Genomic DNA, 23,283 nt, shown 5'->3' on the forward strand with positions numbered 1-23,283 from the left:
TTTTACTTGAAGAAAGAAAACACACATTTTTAGTTACTAAGCAAATATCAACTTCATTATCTCAATAAGCATTTTACTTTAGACTATTTTGAAACGCTGCACTCTAAAGCCAAGCAACCTCCGCATGATTATTCAAGCTAATGGTTGTACCATAGAGAGAAAGAAACAAATGAGAAGGACTGTTGTGTAAGGCCTAATGTTAACTATACCACTGAGATCGGTTATGACTCCATTCTCTGCTTTGTACAATCGGCTAACTGGGGTTTAGTTGATTGGTTATCCGTTGAAGCAGATCTTCTTTCTTGAGCTTATAGTAATGTGTTACTTTCAGATCCTTCGCTATGCTTCTTAATTCCTTGCCCGTCTTCTTCTTCAACTCACTAATTGATAATGATATCACCGAGTCACTTCCATTATGTCCACCTCTCTGGATTTTTCCGTCTATCGAATCCAACAATGAATCTGCATGCTGTGTAGGAACACTTGAACCCCTGATGATCTTTGGTGTCGACCTGGATGAGTTTTTAACTGGATCAATATTAATCTCAGCAGCCCCACCTTGTACTTTCTGCTTGATGTTTCTGATAAAACTTGTGTTCACGCCATTACTATCGCTGCTGTTAGACTGTCTCTGCCTCTTCTTTATTAGGACTGACCCAGGATTCTTGCTCTCTGCCTTTTTTCTTGCCTCGGTAAGCAAGCTTATGATCAGCTCGTCTTTAACAACAGTCTTCACCACAGCTTCAGGTTGTGATTTTTTGCTTCGCTCACCACATGAGATTTCTCTCCCTTTGTCCGGTTCATCACACATTTCTAAGAGAGACTCTGTGGTAAAAGGTTCAGAAGCAGTTACAATATCTTGCAAGCTATCGTTTTGCTGATGATCCTTCAATATGTCCCCATCTTCGTTTGTAGCATTTGCCTTCCGGGTCTCCAAAAGCAATGGCCTCAGGGTGGAACCTTCAGTATTCTCACGGCTTATAGCAGATGAAGATTTGTTCTCAGGGGCTTGTTTAATAGGATCAAAGACTTGGTCAGTAACCAAGGATGAACAAGAATGTTCTTCAGCTTCGTCAATCTTGCTTGCTAACACAGGGCTAGAAGAGGTATCAGCATCTTCAGCAACCTATCATTGAAAAACACAGCATTTTACTACGAACATCCAAGCTGCTCATTTGGTTCTTTATACAAGAAAACAAAAAGTTGCATGATACAAGATTCCCACGGATGCATGACAATGAACTCAGAAAAGAAGAAAACGGTACAGACCTCAACTGTTAGTGGATCATTTGCTGCTGTGTCGTGAGTAATCAATCTTGTTTCAGGCTCAATTTCTTCAGTGTCGTCGTTACTAGAATCTCTGGTCTGAATAGTTTGAGCATCGCTGATACTAGAAGTGTTATCATCGTCATAAAGAGGCAATTTAGCAGAACTTGAATCAGAATCTGGAAGAGTAGCACTGAGAGTTTTATCCTGTAGAAGACATAACAAGTTACTACTAGTCCTAGTCAAAAACTGTGAATACAAAAACCAAATGTAAAACTTAAAAGTATATTACAGAATCAGAAGAGTCTATCTCATGCAAGTCACCACCACTCTCAGAGGAAGCCGTATCATTATTTTGAAGAGAAACCGAAACCCTCTCAAGCTCAGCAATTTCAGCAACTTGCTTCTTCTTCTTCTCGGTCAATATCCTCCACACTAGCTCACAAAACTTTTCGTTCTGGAAATTTTCTTCGAGCACATCTAAAAAAGCAACAAACGATTGTTCTCAAAAGAGAATCAAAACAAAATTCAAAGCAATTTTAAACCAAAATCAACCAGTACCTGTTCTACAATCAAACCAAAATTCACAACGACGCAGGGTTTGCTTACGAAAAGTATCGTCTTGCTGCACAACTACAAATAAAAAAAACACAAACTTTGCATAATCATCAGCACAAGACAAGAAACAGTATATTATACCATAATTGATCCAACCAAAATTACCTCGTGGCGGACCCCAGAGATCTTCTTCATCATCCATGGTGGTCACTCACAACGATAAACCGCTAAATTCATCCTGTAAAAAAAAAAACCAACACTTTCACCCACCTTTCTATATTGCCAAAGCAATTCTCACTAAAGAACCAAAGGAAAAACAGTAAAATCTATTTCCAAACCTCGAAATCAAAATGCACGAAAAAAAAAAAACTAAATCCACAAGAACACTCAAGGCTCTAACCATACCGGGTAAGAAGAGAGAGCTTCGTCGATCGATCTTCCAGAAATTAAGCGTTTTTCTAGGGTTTGAAGAAGGTCGGCGAGAGAATTTAGTGAGAGAGAGAAAACAAAGGCTGGCAGTGAAAGCGACGAACAACACACTCTGCAATATTTAGAGTAGAGTGTAGAGAGAGAGAAAGAGGTCGGTTTAAACGGTGAACGGGGATGCTACATTTGGATAAACCAACGGAGGCGCGTGGAGACCAAAATAAGCCGTTTTATTAATCCATGGGGACCACTTTTCCTCCAACTGAAAATCTCAACCGTCAGATTTATTGACTTTTCTTTGACTATGGTCTTTGTACAAACGCGAATATGTTCCTGTGTTTTCCAGTTACATGTACACTCTCAGATTCTGGCTTTTTCATCCGACGGCTAGGAGTAAATGACGAGTCATATGGCACAATCGTAAATTAAGTTGAAAACCGAGGGGTCCCGGGAAACTCGCTTTTTCTTCTTCTTCTTTTTTGTTTATTGAACTTGACGTCTGACAATGACGTCCGTACAGTTATTGCTTTTCCAAAGATTTCATACGCGTGACCAAGTTCTTAAACTTCAATAAACAAAGGGAAGTGTCGAAAAGTGCAACTATATATTATGCATACTATTTTACTTTTATAAAAGCATTTTAAGCAGAGTTGGTGTTCTTTTTTTTTGGGTTAATGTTTCATATGTATTGGAGAAGCAAAGTTGGTGTTCTTTCAATCTTTTTCCGACGTTTTATATACGTGTGTATACAGAAAATAAAGCTATGTTGTATATTTATGTCAGATTGAAGAAAATCTTGTATCTTATTATGCTAGTATATGATTTGATTTAACATGTCATCCAGAGAATAATATGTCATTCTATTTTCACAATTCAATGAATACGCGTTTTATTATGTTTATCCTTTACGTAAGCGTTCTAATTCAACATTATAGACTCACCTACGACCAGGATAAATAATGACGTTATACAGATCAGTATATCACAAATCTCTTTAGATGCTATTACTTTTATCAAAAACGAATTAGTTATATTTATACGAAGAAAAGTAGATGTTCTGATCATACTGTGAATCAATTAATCAAATCTTCTCTCTAAAAAAAAAAATCATATCTCTAGATTTTCTAATACTAAAAATACTAAAAAAAATCATATCTCTAAATTTTCTAATACTAAAAAAAAAAAAAAAAAAAATGGAATCTAACTTTCTTAGCACAGCTCTTGATAGATAGCATTCAATTAAAATGCAAATTTAATTGCTCAGTGTCATGTAACCTTGTACCTGAAGTTATTTTTTTTTACCATCATTTTAACTACTCAATGTCATGTAACCTTGTACCTGAAGTTATTTATCTAAGATCGCAATGAAACTCGATTGTTACCCCAAGAAGAGCAACGTTAAAAACAAAAACCGTATAGGAGGAGGATTTGGAGTGAGCCGAAAACAAAATTCCATTCGTGGTATAAAAATAAGAATTTGCAGTAGTATCCAAATAAGCAAAAATAGAAAACTTCCATATCTGTGGATAACAAAAAAAAAAAAAAGATGAACATAGTAACGGTATCAGGCAGAGTTGGAAGAAGAAGGACCAGAAGGAAGCAGGTCGTAGCCATCGTGATGGTGAGAAGACTCGACGGGTATGCATTTGAGGATAACGGCTACAATCATGCTCAATGATCCTACCAAGATTGATAGTAACCAATGTTGCCAGCTCAAAGGAACGGTGCTTGCAAATGCTCCAAGAAACTCCACTATGATCACTTGAAACACTACGGTCACAGTCATTACCCATGTGAAGACCCAGCTATTGAACATTCCTGTGAACACATTTATCTTCTCTATTTCGCGGCTATTGATCTCATTGAATACCTGTTTTTACATACCATTAACCACTTTGATTATCATGTTGCTTATCTTTTATATACGAGCTGGGTTAGTTTTTGTTTTAGAGAGGTACCTGGCAAAAGACGAAGGAGTTGAAGATGACCGTGTTAAGAACGGCTGTGGAGTCAGGGCCATCGAGTTTGAGAAGTGATTTGCCTGCAAAATTGAGAATTCCCAAGACAATCAACTGGTAAACGCTTTGACCGGCGATGTTTCTCCACATGGTTTTGGTGATGAAGCTGGCCGTTCTGGCGATTGGTGCACGTTTCATTAAACCTTCATTGGGAGGTTCTGTTGCTAGAGCCAATGCACCAAGTGTGTCCATGATCATGTTGACCCAAAGAAGTTGCACAGCAGTGAGTGGAGCAGATCCTGGAAAAGAAACCAAAAGAAATGGTGACTATATATGACCAAACAATAGGAGAAAGATGGTGTTTGAATGTTTTTTTCATAGTACCTGTGATGCAAGCAGAGACAAAGTTGATGATCAGAGCAACCACATTAACAGTTAGCTGGAACTGAACAAACTTCTGAATGTTTATATATACAGCACGTCCCCATCTAGCCACATTTACTATTGTTTTGAAGTTATCGTCCATTATGATCACATCAGCATTCTCTTTCGCAACCTGCATATCGGGAATTAGCACAGAACGGAAATGTTAATCTCGAGTTTTTTTTATTAACCAAACCAATAACAGAATAATTAGAGTTTACCTCTGTGCCAGCTATTCCCATTGCAAGTCCAATGTCTGCCTCATGTAAGGCAGGGGCATCGTTTGTCCCATCCCCAGTCACTGCAACTACCTCTCCAATTTTCCTCAAGTTGCTGACTAAAGTATGTTTGTCCAATGGCAGAGACCGAGCCATTACCTGAAGGCAGAAACAAGGAATTTAGAGATGCTTAAACACTTTCGATAGACAGGTGAACAATAACAATTCATTCAATCTACCATATATCAAAGAACCTGAATTTTGGGAATAATGGCCCTCATTTCGTGAGGAGATAAGTCCCGGAATTCTGAACCTTCGATAGCTAAACCTCCTTCAGTATATATACCACATTCCTTTGCAATTGCTTTAGCTGTGCTTATGTTATCTCCAGTGACCATACGGACGGTGATTCCAGCAGCTTGACAAGTCTGGACAGCTTCCCTAACACCCGGGCGTACTGGATCCTTAATTCCAACAACTGCTATCATTGTATAGCCTCCATCAGGGAGATCTCCACTGGGAGCTTCATCCAGATCTTTGTAAACCAAGCAGAGAGTCCTCAAAGCCTCTGAGGCAAAACCCTCTATGACATCAGAGATACTTGTAATCCGTTCTTCAGTTAGTGGAACAGATTCTCCATTCGAATCCACAACATTCTCGCACATTTTCAACACTATTTCAGATGCCCCTTTGCAGAAGGCCCGTGCACCACCTCCAGGGAGAGTTATGAGAACAGACATTTTCTTCTTGTCTGAATTGAACGGCTCAATCTTGAGTATCTTATGCTCTTTACGCTGCGTGTTAAAATCACCACCTAAAAGCAAACCGAATTCAAGTATTGCTCTTTCTGTTGGGGATCCTAGGATCTGAGTGTTTCCATCTTTATCCTTAACAACTTCAGAACCAGTGTTCTGAAATATGCCCTGCAAAAGAATACTCTGAACTTCTTCAGGTAATTCCAACTCAAAGCTTTCTGTACTTCCCTCTTGTCTCTCTTGAACCTTATCACAGATCCATACTTTGTTGACCACCATGTGATTAGTAGTCAAGGTTCCTGTCTTATCAGTGCAGATGCAAGTAGAAGAACCCATAGTCTCACATGCAGCAAGATGTCTCACAAGTGCCCTGTCACTCATCAGCTTCTTCATAGCAAATGCCAAACTTAAGGTCACTGCCAGTGGCAAACCTTCGGGCACGGCAACGACAATGATAGTTACAGAAATTGCAAAGTAGTCAAGTAGCGTCAGTGCATCTTCAGATGACCAATTGGTGAAGCTACCAGACGTTGCTTTCTCCAAGACAAACCTTATGCACAACACCACAAATGTAAGCACAGCAAAGCTTAAACCAATCTTACCAATTATTGTTGCAACCCCATTGAGCTTCACTTGCAGAGGAGTCTCATCTTCTCCACCATCAACCAGCGTTTCCATCAACTTTCCCCACTCAGTCCTCATACCAACTGTTGTCACCAGCATTTTTGCAGAACCGTTTTGTACTTTTGTTCCTGAAAGCAGAAAAGGCTTCTCTTTATTCACATGTGACGGTTCACTCTCACCGGATAAGCTTGACTCGTCTATCTCCAAGTTGTATCCAGATACAAAAATCCCATCAGCTGGAACTTGATCCCCAATAGATAGATGAACTACATCTCCAACGACCAAGTCATGAATGGAGATTTCTTGTCTGCTCCCATCTCTGGTGACCTGGACAATAATCTTCTTCTTCTCTCGATCCAAGTCTCTGAACTGCAAAGATTGCTTGTAGTCACTGATCGCAGTAACCATGACCACCAAGAGTATACTTAGCAAGATCCCTGTTCCATCATACATTCCCTTTGGAAATCCTTCTGTGGCAACACCCACACCTATTGATACTACAGCGCAGACCATAAGGATGATAAGGGTTATGTCGTGGAGCGCTTCCCACACAAACATTAAAAATGATCTGGCTGGTTTCTCAGTGTAACGATTTTCTCCAAATATCTTTGCCCTGGTGGGCACTTCACTCGAACGAACTCCTTCATCTAGAGATACAGATATTTTCTTAGCAATTTCTTCAACTCCACCTTTGTGTGCCAGGCTCTTAGTGTCATTTTTGCGAACCATAGATGCAAGTTCATCTGCTTCAATAGAAAATCCAGCTTGCTTAACCTCATCACTGAGCTTGTATTCCGGCCTAGCAGCAGCTAGAGAAAAATACAACAAGAAAAGAAAAAATCATATAACCATAGAAAGTGGGAACCTAGTCGCCTTCAATTTGGTAAATGATACATCTCTCATAAAATGCAGCTGCATAGCTTACCATCAATGAATTGAAGAGCTGCCTTTTGAACATAGAAAGCAACTCGGATCTTTTCCTGATAATGAGTAAAGAAAGTGAGCTAACAGAAAAACACCACAACATGGGAATCATTGAACATAGAGGAAATTGAAGAAGAAACAAAAAGTTTTCTTTGGTGCAATCAACATAAACCGGGTAAATTACTGAAAAGATCCATCATCCATTGCTTGCTTAATTTTCATTTTGTTTTTTAAGGCAGTAGGGTTATGCAACACCATTGGAACGTCAATTATATCACTGATCTTACAAAACGCAACTAAAACTAATGTAGCTAAAATGTCTTGAGAGCCAGGATTAACAATAGCATCTAACTGCTAATCATTCCCCTCACTGAAGAACCATTTAAGTCAAAGCTGCACTTTCTTTTACTCAACAGTTGGGTTATAAAACATTTTGCTTTATTTAAAAAGACAGAAAAGTGATTCGATTTCAATGCGGAAAGAAGAGACCAAAAAGGAAAAAAGAAGAAAAGACCATGAGCTCATCATATCCATAATAAGAATCCCAAAAATGCTTCTTTATTTAGTTTGTGCAAGTGGAGAGATAAATGGTGATGTCAGTTACAGAACCTTATGAAAATACACCGGGCCAAAGTTTGCGTGTGTAACTTCCTTAAGCTAAATTATTGCACACAAGAAGTCCTCGTACCATAAGTCAAAGTTGAATTTAAGGAAAATATAAAACTGGTATCATAAAGCTAAGAAGTCTTGAAACTGAAATTCGTCCTTTGGTGTTTGGATTCAGTCGCTAAGAAGAGAAAAAAACTAAAAAAGAAAAGGGTCAGACTTTTGGTGGCCTCTCAGATTATTGGCTCATCTTCCTAGTAGCGACAAGAATATTATCCATTTGTAAACACAGTAGAGGACACACTGAAGCAACGACACAACTTTGATGTCAGCATCATGTGTGGTGCCAGTTGAATTATTATTTTCTTTGGTTTCCGCAATTGAACAAAAAAGATAACGCTCCAAAGAAAATAATAATTTCATCCTTAAGATAACCCTTGATTCATACTTCCCTGCGTTTTGTATTTAGCAAATTCCGTAATTTTTCACTAGCGAAATTTTAATGTGTTTTTGATTACACACACATAGCATCGAGAAAAGAATCTAAGTTGATGAATTAAAAACAAATTTTCTTTGAAGAGTTAGCGAATAAAAAAATGTTAAAGGAAACCAAAAAATAAAAGCTTTGGTGTGCAAAAGTGTGGATTAGACTATGAAAAAGAACAAGTAAAGCCTTTCTGATAAAGTTCTTTTGTACGGATCATCAATGGCAGAAAAAAAGCTTAAAATGGTCAAATCATTATTATTATTAACTCCTCCTTCAAAGGGTTTTAACTTTTAAGTATCACACATTTAACCAATCGTCGTTCAGAAAATCAAAATCAGAACCATACTCACAACAACAAAAAATTGAAAAATGGAGATAGAAACAAACATATATGAACCTGGATCTCGTGCCTCTTGGTCTCGTAGTCAGCGAGCTTATCGAGATCCCGAATGTTACGGAAACGACGAGTACGGTTCTTCACTATAGAGACGGAGGACCTCCATCGTTGACGCGCTTCCAGCGACGGATTCTTAGCCTCGACCTCGAAGTCCCTTAACAAATTCGACATTTCTCACTCTCACTCTCACTCTCTGTTTTCAGAGAGAGATAAACTTCGCCGGCGCGAAGGCAGCTGAGAGAGAGAGGACTGGGCAACGGATTGGTGTGAGAGACTGAGAGTTGCTTTTTATGGATTACCCAAACCCGACCCGAATTAATCAGATTTTATGCTCCGATAGGGCCCATTCTTTCAAATTTCATTCATTTTCGTCTCATTCGGATAATTAAGGGAACCAAATCAAATGATCCGACCCGGACGAATATGCTTTGTGGAATATATTTTTGCGTCTTTCAATTCGAAACCTCAAGATCTATGAATGTCACGTGAGTGCACTACAGTATTCACAATAACAGATTTATGTTTTCGAGAAAAATTAAACACATACAAGTACAAATATACTTCTACTAACAAGTTTTTAGTGTTAAGTGATTTATACTTTGGCTGGTTATATACAGGGCCGGCCCAAACTATTTGAGTGACTAAAGCAAAAAAATTTTTGGCCCATTAACAAAAGCTGTTATAAAAAAAAAAATACAAGTTTTAACCAGTGTTCAAGAAAGCGCTAGGCGCTAAAAGGGCGGTGACCCAGTGCCTAGCGCCTAGAACGCCTAATCGGAGCCTATGCGATTTTTAAGACGGTTTAGACGTTTATAACATAAAACATTATAAATATAATATTATATATAAAAGTTATATAAAATATATATATAAAACTAAAAATTACAAAATTATAAACAAAAACTAAATAAGACATTTATTTATATTTATATTAAACAATATATAAATCGAGAAAAATTAAACACATACAAGTACAAATATACTTCTACTAACAAGTTTTTAGTGTTAAGTGATTTATACTTTGGCTGGTTATATACAGGGCCGGCCCAAACTATTTGAGTGACTAAAGCAAAAAAATTTTTGGCCCATTAACAAAAGCTGTTATAAAAAAAAAAATACAAGTTTTAACATGTATGAGATTCGAAACCGTGAGCTGTACAACAAAATACTTCAATCTAACCACTAGACCATAATAATATTTTAAAAATTGATGCCCTTAAAACTACTTATAATTATTTGATGCCTAAAGCCCTTGCTTCATGGGCTTTACCTATGGGCCGGTCCTGGTTATATACATATTTAATTATAGAGAAATTCACATTTCTAACTTTCAAAGTATTACTGGGTAACACTTTAAACCTCGAAAGAATTTCACTAACACTATAAACCATCAAAATAATTTTACTAACACTTTAAACCTTCAAACTACCTTTTCTTTTTGTCCCGCCATAAAAAAAATGATGGAAAAATTAATTTCTATTTGTTTAATATATATTTATTTAATTTCATTGAAATTTAAATTATTTTTATTATTTATTAAAATTAATAAAAATCTAAAAAAGACAAAAAAAAAAAACTTCACATTTTTTATCGACCATGAAATTTCAAAATTAAACCTTTGAAACTATAGACTTAAGCACAACAAAAAATTAAAGTATAATAATAAAAACCAAATAATGTATAAAATAAGGTACAATAGAAGCTTAAATAGAATAATAAAAACCAAAGAATGTCAAAGTTTAGTCAGAAAACGAAGCATTCTCCGTATCATAGGAATCTACTTTTTTTTTTTTTTACTTTTCTTAATAATCGTAAAATCATAATAAATAATAAATTAATTAAAAATTAAATTAAACGAAATAAATTAATATTAATTTATACTAATTCTATCATATTTTATAGCAATGTAAACATGAAAACTAGTTTTGAGGTTTAAAGTATTAGTAAAATTATTTTGATGGTTTATAATATTAGTGGAATTCTTTCGAGGTTTAAAGTGCTACCCAGTGACAATTTGAAGGTTAAAAATGTGAATTTCCCTTTAATTATATCATGTTTGGACTTTCCGTTGCACAGCAGATAAACAAATTACAAATTGTCAAAGATTCGGCAGTCTAAAACTAATCACATTTGGATATAAATCCCACTAGAAGGGGAGAGATGCGCCGCCCCAACTTTGAATCGTGGAGGAATCAGACCACTTGACGCTGCCCTGCTCCGAATTTTTGTTCTCTCATTTGCCTTTTTTTTGTTCGTAAAGACTTTTCTATTCCTTTTTTCTTATTTTTAGGCATTTTTGGAAAAAAGACCAAAAGACATTATTGGTGTGTACATGTCATCAAAACCTTAATTATGTGAAACTGTCAGATTTTTCTCAGTTTATATTTGTATTACGATCAAGTATTGATTTAGAAAAACATATACATGAATGAGAGTGGTTATGTAGAGGCCTATTACTATTATCTCAGGGCTAATCATCTGCGAAAGATCAAAGCTCAAACCAAGCTTGCTTGAAAATTCAAAAGCATACGATTTAGGGTCCCATTTGTTGGAAATATAAACAGTTAACATGTCTATAAATATTCCTTCAAAACATCCATTGCAAGGACTCTCTTAGCTAATAATGCTACTCCTAAGCCATTTTACCTTTGCAAGAAAAATTCCAACAAAAAGAAGGTGAAAAGAAATGAGCTTATGGAGTAAACACTCACGGCTTTGGAGAATGTGACATTGTTGATTCAAGCCTGCGTAACCAGTTAACGTACTGATCCTGCTCCTTCTTGTTCAGGTGACACACGATGAAATTGGTTAGGCCTTCACTGATTCCCTTGGATATTAGATAATGCCGTAGTTCATGCCCCAGTTTGAAATCTATTGGCCTAAAGATACAAAAAAAAAAAACATCAGTCATTGAAATCAAACATATTCAGACACATGAACCACTTAACCTTTTTACAATTTTGGTAACAACAAATATAAGCAGCGATTACGAATGGAGGAAAAAGATATCAGCTACAATAATCAATAATAGCATTCTCCAAATTCACTATAATAGTCTGATTCTTCTCGATATATAGAACAACTACTCCAAGAGGCAAAAGTATACCAATGCTTTGAGGTTTGATGAAGTAATTAAGAAGATTCAGCCTAGTTGTTAAACTGAAAATGCCACTAGATGAATGTGTAAGTTTGAAATGCTAGTCACAAGTGTTATGAGCTCAATATAAAGTAACTAAAATTCTCAGAGATAGATAAGAGCTCAATCTACCAGGGAGGATATGATGATTCACCTGAGAAAATTATCTCTATAAGTCGAAGAAGAAGCAGAAACCAAAGAGCGGATAAAGCGCGCTTTCTCAACGTCAAAATCAGAAGATCCAGATCCTGTTTCGTAAACCCGGCAATGAAACTGCAAGATAGAGCTGAGACCAGGCTTTTTGATACAAACTTTGGCAAGAGCTTCCCTAGGAAACACTAAATCATCATCTAGTTCTATAGGTTCTGGTTGCAATAAAGCCGAGACCACAACCTCCTCGCCTGAAACAAACTGTCTCTTCAGAACAATATCTTGGCTTTCCGGAGAATCCCAATCCAATTTGAAATCTCCTAGAGAACCGGTCTCAACGCCCTGCAAAGCAAAATCATAAAGCTATAAAAATGTACTTAAAATCCTAGGGTTTATGTGATCCAACATCTTCAAATTCGCTACTCTGGTAAACCACTATAATGTTCATCAATCCAGAAACATGAAATTGAAACTGACAAAAGTCTAATCAAACTAATGTTGAGCACCATTGATTTATAACTCAATTGAGAGATTACCGAGAGCAACAATTTACCAGGAAACGAGGATGGGAGATTTCGTGACGAATTTCAGTTTGGAGGATCTTCACCAAATCACCATTTTCGACAGCTTTCAAGCCTCGTTTCAGAAGCGGATTCAGCTTCCTCATCTCGACTCTTTCCCCAAAAAAATTTGCTTCTATCGGAACACAAAAACAAAAGTAGTAGACTAAAACGTGGTCCGGTTCGGTTTTGTTCGGTTCACAGTATTTCCCTAGCAATTTCAGTCGACCGGAATTTAAACAGTTACATACGTAATTATTCAATTAACAATTAGTAGTAATTTACACAATAGTACAATACCAATCATCCATCAGCCCACCAAACTTTTATTTCCCTTAGAGATCAAGGCTTCTCTCTTATACATTTTAAATGAAGATAGAATTCAGATTTCAGATAGAGTTTCATTATCCATTTTATAGTCTGCAGTTCAAGCATCTAGAACCAGACAATGAAAGGGAATCAACCATATGATATGATGTCACACACACTATATGTGTAGCTTCTAAGGAAACCAAAAAATCATATAGATCAAAACAATAACCAAAATTATGAACTCAGAATGGGAAATGGATTCTGATCGAAAGAAAACATTTTTCAAATGCACAAAATGGCAATTCGAGGACACACTTGATCCTATTAACTGCCCTTTCCACTACTTCTGCGACAGCATCTACGCCGGCGACTACCCTCAAATCACTGATGTTCTGGTTTTCTTCTTCATCACGGTTCTTTACTTGACGACGCTAATTGTTGTCTTAAGGAAGGTAATTATATCAAGAAGAAGAAGAGAAGATGCTAATGATGATGATGATGATGATGATAAAGCAAAGAGGTACTTACTTCCTTCTGGTCCAATCTCTCTTCCTTTGATCATCTTGATCCTTGCAAAAGGTCAAAGGATCAACACCCTTTTCCCAATTTCCATCTTTGGACCTGCTATAGTACAGCTTGTTCAACTCTCGGTGCTTATGTTCGAGAACAATATTGAAAAAGAAGCGAGCTTTGTCTTCTTCGAAGCCTCTACTATCTCGGGAATCCTCCACGCTAGTCTTTACTTAGACGCTGTGATTCTCCCCTACTATACAGGATTTGATGCTCTGGTCACGTCAACTTTCTCTGGAGTCTGCAAGTCTTGTATATGCAGGAAAGAGCCATTAATAGTGGGAGGGAAGATTGTCACGTACCGAGGATGGTCTAGTACAACGTTCTTGGTGGTTGGTGTTTTGATTTTGAGGATTATAAGCAAGTTATGCAAAGAAGAAGGAAAGAAGAAGAGAGTTTTGGTGATTAAAAATGCAGTGGAAGGATTGGCATTGCTTGTTCTTATACGAGATTGTGTGTACTTGGCGGTTATGTCTCCTGCTGAAGAGCCCATCTTGTTTAGGGTTTTTGTGTATGGTTCTCTTCTTCTGTTGATCTGTGTTTATGTAATTACACAATTCTGTTGTTTGGTTAGTAGGAGACAGAGTAAGAAGACATCAGACACTTGACATTTGAAACAACAAGGAAAAAACAGAGGCAAGATGAAGTAAATGTAAATGATACTATTGCTTAAAGATGAGTTATTTTTGGGTGTGATGATGAAATGGTAAAACTCAAACATTTACTTCTATATTTATCCTCATTGTAGATAGTAAGTTCACATGAAAAGTAGTAGTGTCAAGATGACGCAAGAAAGTGGGTACACTTTTTAACAGAAAGAAAAAAAGAAAAATGGGTAACACTTGCTATGTTGCTAGATAATTAGGGAATTGTTTTTGAAAGCCTTCTGAGTTGGTCCATCTTCACCCAAAAAAAAAGACATAGAATGATATATACGTTTCAATCTATTTGTTATTATTTATTTTTTTGGGTTTAATGTAACTATTTGTTATGTTAGTCTTGTACAAGATTATATTACAGCTAGTATATACTATACTGCAAGAGTTAAATGTTAGATTGAAACTTTGTTAAAGAGGATTAACCTGAATGGATGTTAAAAACATCCCCAGTTTTATATATATATATATATATATATATATATATATATATAAGACTAAGTCCATACATATCATGTCATAGAATTATATCAATAATTAGGAGGTATACCACTGTATACTATCTTGTATTGTTATTTGTAGCATTGAAAAGTTTTACAAAGTTTGTACTTATAAACTTATTTCCATAATAATTAGGAGATCGTCATGATCTCTGGTATGCTCTTCCGATGACTAATCTATCCCCAAGAACCTGCATGCGAATAGAGATTATCGTTACATCTTAGACTTCCTCTCGAGACATAATAAAAGTGTAAAAGAAGTTAGGGCTTTTGGGGTTACCTAAATCGGGAGGAAATGTCGGAATTCAGAGCCGGTTTTAGGGACAGGCAGATGAAGCATCTGCTTGCGGCCCTCTACGAAATATCTAAAATTTCAGCTCAGTTGGTTACGTGTGGTTTAGTGACTATTGTAGGTGCAAGGTTCGAATCTTATCTTTGCTCTTTACACTTTGGACATGTACGGATCGGGCTCTGATACCATATTAGAATATGGGCTTCCAATGTGGGATAATATTATCCCTAATAATCATATATGCTTATGGAATATGGATCCATCCAATGATGATAATGAAGAAGATGATGAGATCCGTTTAATTCATTCATAGTTTGTTGTAAACGGTAAAATAAAGGTTTTTGTTAGAATGTACATATTTTAACTTGGCCAAAATCCTAATTTCTCGGTCACAAAAGCAGAAGGAGATAAGAGAGACAATAAGAACTCTCTGAATTGTATCACAAAATTTAAGGCAGATAGAGACATGTCTAGCGGATCCACGGCATGGTCTTCTTCCGGTGAAGACAGATTGGGAGTCTCCTGAGCTTTCTTGACACGGAAAGACGCGAGACGTGCGATCTAATCCGCAGAGAAATCTGGCGATCATCCTTGCCATATGAAAAACAAAGAAAGAATGAGAAACGATTTAGATGATTTAACTAGATAGGAGGACAGATATAACTACCTGTTTGAACTGCCAAGCCATTTCGTCCATTCTTGGTCCAAGAATATGAGCACTGATACTGTTCATGGAATCGAGTAGGCGACCTTCGAGAAGGAGCAGCTCGAAAAACGTCATGGCCTGGAGATCTCTGCCACACATTCTCCTGAGAGAAAGAATAAGGGTCAGGTCAGGTCAGTCAAAGTGAAGAAATGGGAAAAAAATGTGAAAAAACGAGTCCTTACTCATTCATAAGCCACAGTCTCTCAAATTCGCTCTGCATGGATTCCGAGCTTCTTCTCTCGAATTCCCTCTGCATTGGGGAAGAGCACGTGCTACCAGTCCTGAAGCCATCCTTGACCACTGCTCCTTTCAGCTGCAAAAATTGTAAAAACTGTGAATAAAGAGGGAAAACAATTGTTCGAGAACAGAAAGCCTCAAAGAATGAAAACATGGCAAATTTGTACCTGTCTGCTCAGCAATTCATCGTCTTTCTTCACCACTTTTAGATTCTGCACGAGGTGGTAGACATCCTTCAACTGGGATTCAAGTAACTGCAGCTCGGCGAAACTCAGACCGTCGAGATCCTTACCGGTCAATCTCCTGTTCAGAAGCCGTAATCTCTTGAGTTCGCTCTCCATAGACGGAGACTGGAGAAGCATTGTGAAAACGACATGTGAGCAAAAACAGAAAATACATATACAGACAGTAACACAAGTCACAGGGTGTGGGTACATACCAATGCGTTCTGATCTTGTCCGTGTGGCCCAGAAGAAGTTGGTTAGACCAACATACTAAAAAAACCTAGAACCTAGAGCTTGAGGATCTCGTAGATTATTCTCAAAATCAGATTAGGAAACGAAAATTTATGACCTAAGAACTGATTGATTCAGCAACAAACCCCTAGAATTCCATATCCGAATGACCTAAGAACTGATTCAGCAACAAAACCCTAGAAAGTTTACCTGCTGCCGGAGGAGTCGCAGAAATTGCAGGTCACTCTCACCTTCTTCGTCAGTTCTACTCGCCTGATCTTCTTCATCTCACGCCCCATATCAATTTTGAGATCGGATACCCAGAAAATAAAATCAAAAGAAAGAGACTGCGATTTGAGATAATCAGACGAAAGAGGGAGAAACCTAGTTTGATACAGACACAGAGACAAGCCGAACCCTTAAAACCAAAAAAGAAAAATAAGTAAATTTCTCCTTTGCGATTATAGAAATTTCCATAAGTTTTTTTTTCTTTTTCTTTTTTGCAATTTTGCCTGAGAGATTGATGATGATCCCTTGATTTTGGTGAACAAGAAAATATATATGTGAGAAAAGAAGAAGAGATATATATATAGAACACATGGATAAATCTTAATTTACATACATCTTCGAACCGCTTTGCATGTTCTTCCAGTTTTTTTCTCACTTCCCGGCCCTTCACATTGACCAAACCATAATTTATCTCCCTTTGAAGTATCATCAGTTGGAAGTAGCATAAACCATCGAGCTCTCTACCACTCATTCTCCTACGTACAAGCATAAACATATATGAACTGCAGTGAAAAGGCAGGCAGGGAACTTTGGAGAGTAAGAAAAGTGAGAAATGTTAAATGAGTCAATACTCGTTCAAAAGCCGTATTCTCTCGATTTCTATCTTCATGGACTTGATGTTATGCAGCTGCAAGAACGGAAGTATTGTGAGAAAAAAGAAACGCAATGATTATGGTCATGTTTTCTGATTCCTTGACAACTGTATCCATAACACAACCAAAAGATATCAGGCTTGTTTTCAATAACAGCTGGTTCAATGAAATGATCAACAGCAAGCAATTTATCCATTTCACAAGTTTATGAGCTATATATGCTGATGCTGCACCAAGACTAATAAAAACTTAACATAGCTAAGGTAACACTGAGACATGAAGGACTCATCTTCTTCTGCTGGAAATGATAATAGCTAAGCCAAGATAGTCAAAGAAAGATTGCAAACTCAGAGATTCTGCGGTTAATAACTCGTAAACAACAGGCTCCATGTCTCAGTGTGACCTAAGACATAATTCAGAAACCTAGAAAATCAAACTCTTTGCACAAAGATAATTATCTGGGATTACCTGATCCGGAATTTCCTGGCCAAGTTCCTCCAAAGTTTTCTTTGCTTTGATAAAGCCAATTGATGGGTAATATTCACACTCCTATTTTGACAAATCCTTTCTCTCCACACATCTTCCCCTTCCCCTGCCTCCTTGATTGGGAAAAGAGAGAGATAAAACTTTGAACTTCTTCCGAGATAGAAATCGAAATACAAAAAGAAAGATTGCAAAATCAACTTAGACCTGTGGTGTCTCAGAGGTTTCTCTTTTCCATATTGGAAAGGATAAAAACAGAGGTTGCATAAATCTTTTTTTACCTGCATGAGAAGTCTTTCATCTTCCTCCAGCTTTAATGTCTTCTGTAAATAGTTAAAAAAAAAAAAAACAAATTGTTGCAAGAATATGATTTGAGGAGAAATGACAAGTGTTCTTTTTTACCTTCGCTAGTTGGTCATTCACGCTGAGCACGCCCTGGCTTAACTGAGTTTCAAGTAACCGCAGCTCGGCGAAACTCACACCGTTGATACCCTCACCATTCATTCTCCTGGAAGTATATCACAAAACGCATATATATATATATGAGCCAAAATGGGGAAACAAAATGGAAAAAAAATAAAAAATCGTTAGTGGGATCTGAAGCAAAAGATAAATTTTTGCTAGATATTCCATTGGGGAATTGCTTTTGAAAGCCCTCTGAGTTGGAAAACTTCATGAGAGAAACTCTTTTCATGCCATGCAAAAATTTATCATTTTCTTCAGATCTCTTTAAATTCGATTCTGCATCAGTAACTTTCAATAAAAATGACAAAAAATAATTAATTTGAATTGATATTATATAATTTTAGATATAAGAAAATAAACAACAATTTCTTATCAAAATCCACTATATCATAACTCACACAAAAACAACAAATTCTATAAAACCAATCTCTCTGCAATATTACATGTTTCACCTAGATTAATGTATTTCATTTTATACGCAAGAGATGAAAGCTTCGGATCCTCGTCAAAAAGTCAACAGAATCACGGTCGAGATTTGAGAACTTGGGCGATGATAAGCCCAAAAAATATTCAAAAGCTTCGAGCCACCTTCTCGTACAAGTCACGAGGCCAGTTCCGGTGCGTGTTGCTTGCAAGAAACCCAGCAATCTGCGCAAAGCAATCAGAGGCTCAAGTTTCATGACTTTTGTAATAGATTCATTCAACCAAACTTTATGTTTTTGTTCATTTATGTACCTTGGATCTCATGGCACGGATCGACCCATCAGTGTCAGGTACATTGTCCAGACACGTTAGAGCAACTTTGAGCAGGTCCGGGACACAAGCCTGGAAGTAAGGAGATGCGCTCTGGAACACATCAGCGGTTGCATCGGGCACTCTTGGATCAAGATGAAGGAATGGAAGTTTTGCAATTTCCCTTAAAGCATCCAGATGATTGCCTAATCTACCCAACTTGTGGATCGATAGTATTGCCTCAAGCTCTCTTAGTATGGTTTCTTGTTCCATCACTCGCTCTCTTTCCTGGAGACTGTCAGTGGCAGAATAAAAGCAAACACCTTGAGCACATTTTCAACTTAAGGCAAAGTAGATTTCTAGCTTTCAATTATATACCTGACTTCAGGGTAATATTTGTAAGTCTCAAGAATATCGTTCCCTGCGAGAATAAGCCCTGATGTTCTGCTTTCACCATCCAACCTTCCACGGGCAAGAGAACAGATGGCTTCAGATAGACACTTGTTTATAGTCTCCAAGGCAGCCGCAAATGCACCCACCCTCTTCTGTATCTCTATGGACTGAGAAGATGGAAAACATGGTGAAAGCTTTATCAAAAGACAGACTTACTATGCAGTGAAACAATGTTAGATGAGAAGTTACTTACTTTGTCATATAATCCAGCTTCTTGACATTGATGTGCAGCTTCGACCAAGAACTGTTGTCTCAATCTAGAATCAGGGAAAAATCTTCCAAGCTGACCTTCTTCACCAGAACCTCTTGCTCCAAGCAAAAAGTAAATACCTCTTTCTCGAAGCAGAATCTCAGTTAGTAGCTGCTTCAGCATTAAGTTTCTCTGCCTCTGTTGATCCACATTACTTCTTCCAGACCAAGCTAATTGTCCCCCACCTACAGCAGCAGCAGCTTGTGCATAATACTCTACCGTCATTTGGAGATCTCCGTGATGCAGGAACATTGACCCATATTGCCTAATCATGCTAGATGCCTCAGCGTTAGAATCCATCACACTTAGTTTGTGGCCAGTCCCAGAGCCTTCAGATAAAACGGAATGGTCCACCAAAGAAATAGCTATGTGAATAGCATCAATATTATACCCTCCGTCTCCTGCTTCTTTAGATAAGTGCATGATAGCCGGTAGCAACTGAATGCTGAGAAGCAAAACATATGGATATACTAAGGGGTCTTTTCCATTCTTCGTGTAGTATGAAGGCTCGAATTTATTGAGATAAGCCTGAAGATCATCCAAACTGTAAGGCGCAAGGCCATCATTCAGGACCAGAGATGAAGATACACCAGTGACGTCTCTTATGCATGACAATTTGAACCATAAGAAATCTTCAATTGTGTTAAAGAGTGTAGATAGATCCCTCAGTATGCGCTCAACTTGCCTACGGGAACCAGAAATGATAGTGTAGAGTAGGAGTTTTTTCTTGTCATAAGCGGTTCGACCCAACCGATCACCCATCCTTAGCATTTTCTCACATTCTTCTGATGCAATAGCTGCAGACTCTGCAGCCACCATACCATCTGTGGTAATCCACTCGGTAAGCTGCCAAAAACGGAAATATAAGAAAGAGCTGATTCCAAAAGGCTTGTATGATATATCAAGATCTAAAGTAAACCTACCAGTGGTGCAAATTGCTGAGATGACCGCGTTGCCCGAGCGATTTCCCTAGCCTCCTCATAATACCCAGTTCGCAAGCAAAAATATATCTGGGTTTAAGAGAAAGATATAACTTATTCAGGCCCACAGTGTAAATCTCTATATCTCAATCATATGGTCATGAAAAAGTTTAAAATTCAAAGCAAGAGGGAAATAATCCAAAAAACCTGTTGCCAAGTAGTATCAACAGGAGGCTGCCTACGAGCATCAGTTGAATCAAAATCTAAAACTCCATAGTCTCTCAAACGAATCTGCACAGTACAGATAACATGAGAATAAGAAAGCTAAACAGCCCTATGAACATTTTCCGTGTGTACTCTTTTAAATCTGGGACACTAACCCGAAGGAAAGCACGAATTCTTTGCAAATTTCCAACAGATCCACCAAGAGCAGCCTAGAACAGGAATTAAGAAAGCAAGAAACATGTCAAAATGATTACCAACACTCTTGAAATAGGATTGGAAGATCATGGAACCCTTTCAGACAGCACCCAACCATTTGAGGAAGAGGGTAATCAGACATACATGTCTTAGCTGTTATTACTAAGTAAACAAAAAATAATAAACGAGAGAGAAATGGATACCTGGGTAGGGTGACTTTGAATTGTGTCCATTATAAATTTCTCATGCCCATGTTGTAAATGATGTCTTGCACCTATCGCGAGGGCCATCCTCTTCGAAACACCCTGTCGAACTGCTGAATCTTCACCTGTTATTGCCTGGAAATTTTTTGTCAACAATCAGTCATTTGCATGAAAATAATAAAGGTAGAAAGATAAGAACAATCCTTACGAGGGTGGTTGGCTGGAAGATATAGTCTCCAGTCAAAAGATTACCTGAACAAGCTGCCATATTTTCTGCATGTTGACTGATTTTCCACGAGTAACCTCAGCACCAAGAGTATCATAAGCTTCCTTAAAACACATAGCAGGCTATACAAAAGTAAAAATGCGATCAGTAGAAACTAGAAAGCACACCCAAACAATTAATATGAGGGTAGCCAGTTTTAATGGCTGCTGCATGAAAGGTAGAGTGCATACCGAACAAAAAGTTATAACAATTCTAGCTAGACTTCTAAAAGTAGTTAAGGAAAATGAATATTTTTCAGCTACAAGTATCAACAGTAATTCAAGTAAAGTGAACCAGTACTAAGTTTCAAGACAAGGTATAGGAATCCATACTCTAAATGGCAAGCCTCGTTCTCTTGAAGAGTTAAGTTTCTTCACAACCTCTCCATAGACATATGCTTTTTTCTCATGAATGGGTATGTTAGCCAGAGCCACGAGTTCTTTGCCTGGTGTTGAGGATACTCGAGGACTCGAGGCCACCGGCACTAGTTGACCAGCATGAGCCTCTCTGCTTGTATCAATCATATTTGTTTTAGGTAGCATTGATATTCTGCTGAGGCTCTGAAGGAAGTCACGTTTTTCTTTTCTCCAATCCTCCTGTCAAGTCAAATTCACATTCAATATTTAGCATCCATATCCTTCTAATCTATCACTTAGCAAACCATCCACATCCATGAAAAGTTTCTTTCAAAAGATAAAAACATAGTACAAATGTACAATTGACAACTTTTAAGTAGGAAAACAAAATATGTGCCTCTGTATCACACAGTGACTTATCAATCTTTACATGCAAATGCATAATGAGAAGAAATAAAAGGCTAGGAGGAAAAAGAAGTAACAGATAAAATTAAAGTGGAAATATGGATAGCCAGAATACAAACCTCCAGCACTTTCATCATGTAGTCATTAAAGCTTCGAACATTATCCTTTTGGGCTTCCTGTATAGCTGATACTATAGCCATTTCATGAACCTAAAGCAAAAAAAAAAAAACAATACACATCATAACGGCCAATCATCGCCAAGACAATCAATTTATATTGATAATATAGATAGTAAACCTTGGAGAAATAGAAGTACCTGTTGCAGGTATTCTTCAACGCTCGTCGCCTCAGCAGGGAACACATCCTCAAATGTTGTCTTTAAAGAGAATTAGAAAAAGAAAACATCACATAATGGTACAAAGAATAATCACACTTGAAAAGCAGACTACAAGCTGAGATATGTGTAAGCATACAAAGGTGGGACTCCAAGATGAAGCAGATTCCTTTATGAAAAGTATGTTTCATCTCAACTAAAAAGAAAAACTACTTACTCACATATTGTACTTTCTTATCTCGAAGCAAAACACACCAATACACAAAGTAATCCTTGAAGCACATTATAAGCAGAATCAGCTCAGATGAAATATAGAATAAGAAAAATGTGACCTTGAGCTCAAAAGATTTAAGATCACGAGCTAGTTGCTCTGCATTGATTCCCTCCCGTGCGAGTAGTCTGCAATGTCCAAGAAACAATAAAGACAAGAGAATCAACGCTTGCTCTTGGGAACTAGCTACTTCCATTTGAAAGTTGAGCAATGAAATCAAGACATTTCAATTGTTTCATTTTGCCACCCAAAATAGCTAGCACTCGATTATTGGGAATAACCTAGTGGCAGCAATAGACTGAGAAGGAGCTTCGTTCCTTAGGGTTTTAGCCTTGAGCTTCTTCGATAACGCTTCCAATTGATCTAAATTTCTCTGATAGAGACACATACACAAATCAATCGAACTGTTCTTAAATGTTGAACCTCAAAAGCAGCGGAAAGCGGAAGAACCTGAAGAGGAGGAAACTGAGAAGAAGGAGCAGCTTGCTCAAGAAGCTTCGACGAAGAATGGAGAAGATCAGTCCAACCACTCATCTCTTGGTCGTTCGCCATTGATTTTCGCAGTCAGTCGGAGAAGAAGCAAAGAGAGGGTTCGGGTTCTCTCTCTCTCTCTCTCGGGGGATTCAAAC

General features: G+C 37.5%; 6 protein-coding genes across 6 annotated transcripts; 1 reads left to right on the forward strand and 5 right to left on the reverse strand.

Annotated features, from left to right (window-relative positions):
* Positions 1-106: 106 nt before the first annotated feature.
* Positions 107-2,728, reverse strand: LOC9316005 (dentin sialophosphoprotein). Its single transcript, XM_021028505.1, is given in 7 exon segments — positions 107-259; positions 262-1,126; positions 1,270-1,473; positions 1,559-1,746; positions 1,828-1,899; positions 1,990-2,062; positions 2,230-2,728. Coding segments are annotated over 6 exon segments (1,404 nt in total). The 5' UTR covers positions 2,027-2,062; positions 2,230-2,728; the 3' UTR covers positions 107-221.
* A 956-nt stretch (positions 2,729-3,684) lies between these two features.
* Positions 3,685-9,084, reverse strand: LOC9317849 (calcium-transporting ATPase 4, plasma membrane-type). The gene is made up of 7 exons (XM_002881737.2): positions 8,643-9,084; positions 7,154-7,208; positions 5,104-7,037; positions 4,853-5,008; positions 4,593-4,764; positions 4,209-4,507; positions 3,685-4,120 (listed from the first exon to the last, which is right to left on the reverse strand). Exons 1-7 carry the CDS (start codon positions 8,811-8,813, stop codon positions 3,815-3,817), a joined length of 3,093 nt encoding a protein of 1,030 aa, XP_002881783.1. The 5' UTR covers positions 8,814-9,084; the 3' UTR covers positions 3,685-3,814.
* A 2,037-nt stretch (positions 9,085-11,121) lies between these two features.
* LOC9317850 lies at positions 11,122-12,625 on the reverse strand. Its single transcript, XM_021029866.1, has 3 exons — positions 12,482-12,625; positions 11,933-12,270; positions 11,122-11,521 (listed from the first exon to the last, which is right to left on the reverse strand). Exons 1-3 carry the CDS (start codon positions 12,593-12,595, stop codon positions 11,350-11,352), a joined length of 624 nt encoding a protein of 207 aa, XP_020885525.1. The 5' UTR covers positions 12,596-12,625; the 3' UTR covers positions 11,122-11,349.
* A 38-nt stretch (positions 12,626-12,663) lies between these two features.
* On the forward strand, positions 12,664-14,107 carry LOC110229500. The gene has a single exon (XM_021029865.1). The coding sequence runs from the start codon at positions 13,037-13,039 to the stop codon at positions 13,976-13,978; it is 942 nt and encodes a 313-aa protein (XP_020885524.1). The 5' UTR covers positions 12,664-13,036; the 3' UTR covers positions 13,979-14,107.
* A 984-nt stretch (positions 14,108-15,091) lies between these two features.
* Positions 15,092-17,842, reverse strand: LOC110229104. Its single transcript, XM_021028081.1, has 9 exons — positions 17,566-17,842; positions 17,077-17,132; positions 16,839-16,980; positions 16,427-16,494; positions 16,201-16,209; positions 15,929-16,111; positions 15,707-15,837; positions 15,486-15,627; positions 15,092-15,408 (listed from the first exon to the last, which is right to left on the reverse strand). Exons 3-9 carry the CDS (start codon positions 16,948-16,950, stop codon positions 15,289-15,291), a joined length of 765 nt encoding a protein of 254 aa, XP_020883740.1. The 5' UTR covers positions 16,951-16,980; positions 17,077-17,132; positions 17,566-17,842; the 3' UTR covers positions 15,092-15,288.
* A 558-nt stretch (positions 17,843-18,400) lies between these two features.
* On the reverse strand, positions 18,401-23,281 carry LOC9317851 (nuclear pore complex protein NUP93A). The gene is made up of 15 exons (XM_021028080.1): positions 23,105-23,281; positions 22,936-23,027; positions 22,716-22,782; positions 22,366-22,425; positions 22,169-22,258; positions 21,621-21,884; positions 21,276-21,371; positions 21,024-21,158; positions 20,781-20,834; positions 20,608-20,691; positions 20,404-20,490; positions 19,424-20,326; positions 19,156-19,337; positions 18,781-19,072; positions 18,401-18,693 (listed from the first exon to the last, which is right to left on the reverse strand). Exons 1-15 carry the CDS (start codon positions 23,204-23,206, stop codon positions 18,616-18,618), a joined length of 2,586 nt encoding a protein of 861 aa, XP_020883739.1. The 5' UTR covers positions 23,207-23,281; the 3' UTR covers positions 18,401-18,615.
* Positions 23,282-23,283: the final 2 nt, after the last annotated feature.

This window comes from Arabidopsis lyrata, assembly GCF_000004255.2.
Source record: "Arabidopsis lyrata subsp. lyrata unplaced genomic scaffold ARALYscaffold_4, whole genome shotgun sequence".
Classification (NCBI taxonomy): Eukaryota; Viridiplantae; Streptophyta; class Magnoliopsida; order Brassicales; family Brassicaceae; genus Arabidopsis; species Arabidopsis lyrata.

Excerpts from the sequence above, each read along its gene's own strand:
- LOC110229500 (XM_021029865.1), top strand. The coding sequence starts at position 13,037 with ATGAACTCAGAATGGGAAATGGATTCTGATCGAAAGAAAACATTTTTC.
- LOC9317851 (XM_021028080.1), bottom strand. The coding sequence starts at position 23,206 with ATGGCGAACGACCAAGAGATGAGTGGTTGGACTGATCTTCTCCATTCT. Across the intron at positions 21,159-21,275 it reads AAATATGGCAGCTTGTTCAG|GCAATAACAGGTGAAGATTC; the intron begins GTAATCTTTTGA and ends AAAAATTTCCAG. Across the intron at positions 19,338-19,423 it reads AAGCTGGATTATATGACAAA|TCCATAGAGATACAGAAGAG; the intron begins GTAAGTAACTTC and ends CCATCTTCTCAG.
- LOC9317850 (XM_021029866.1), bottom strand. The coding sequence starts at position 12,595 with ATGAGGAAGCTGAATCCGCTTCTGAAACGAGGCTTGAAAGCTGTCGAA. Across the intron at positions 12,271-12,481 it reads TCTCCCATCCTCGTTTCCTG|GGCGTTGAGACCGGTTCTCT; the intron begins GTAAATTGTTGC and ends TTTGCTTTGCAG. Across the intron at positions 11,522-11,932 it reads TATAGAGATAATTTTCTCAG|GCCAATAGATTTCAAACTGG; the intron begins GTGAATCATCAT and ends TTGTATCTTTAG.
- LOC110229104 (XM_021028081.1), bottom strand. The coding sequence starts at position 16,950 with ATGCTACTTCCAACTGATGATACTTCAAAGGGAGATAAATTATGGTTT. Across the intron at positions 15,838-15,928 it reads ATGAATTGCTGAGCAGACAG|CTGAAAGGAGCAGTGGTCAA; the intron begins GTACAAATTTGC and ends CAATTTTTGCAG. Across the intron at positions 15,628-15,706 it reads AGACTGTGGCTTATGAATGA|GAGAATGTGTGGCAGAGATC; the intron begins GTAAGGACTCGT and ends TCTTTCTCTCAG.
- LOC9317849 (XM_002881737.2), bottom strand. The coding sequence starts at position 8,813 with ATGTCGAATTTGTTAAGGGACTTCGAGGTCGAGGCTAAGAATCCGTCG. Across the intron at positions 5,009-5,103 it reads CCATTATTCCCAAAATTCAG|GTAATGGCTCGGTCTCTGCC; the intron begins GTTCTTTGATAT and ends TTCTGCCTTCAG. Across the intron at positions 4,508-4,592 it reads TGTCTCTGCTTGCATCACAG|GATCTGCTCCACTCACTGCT; the intron begins GTACTATGAAAA and ends TTTCTTTTCCAG.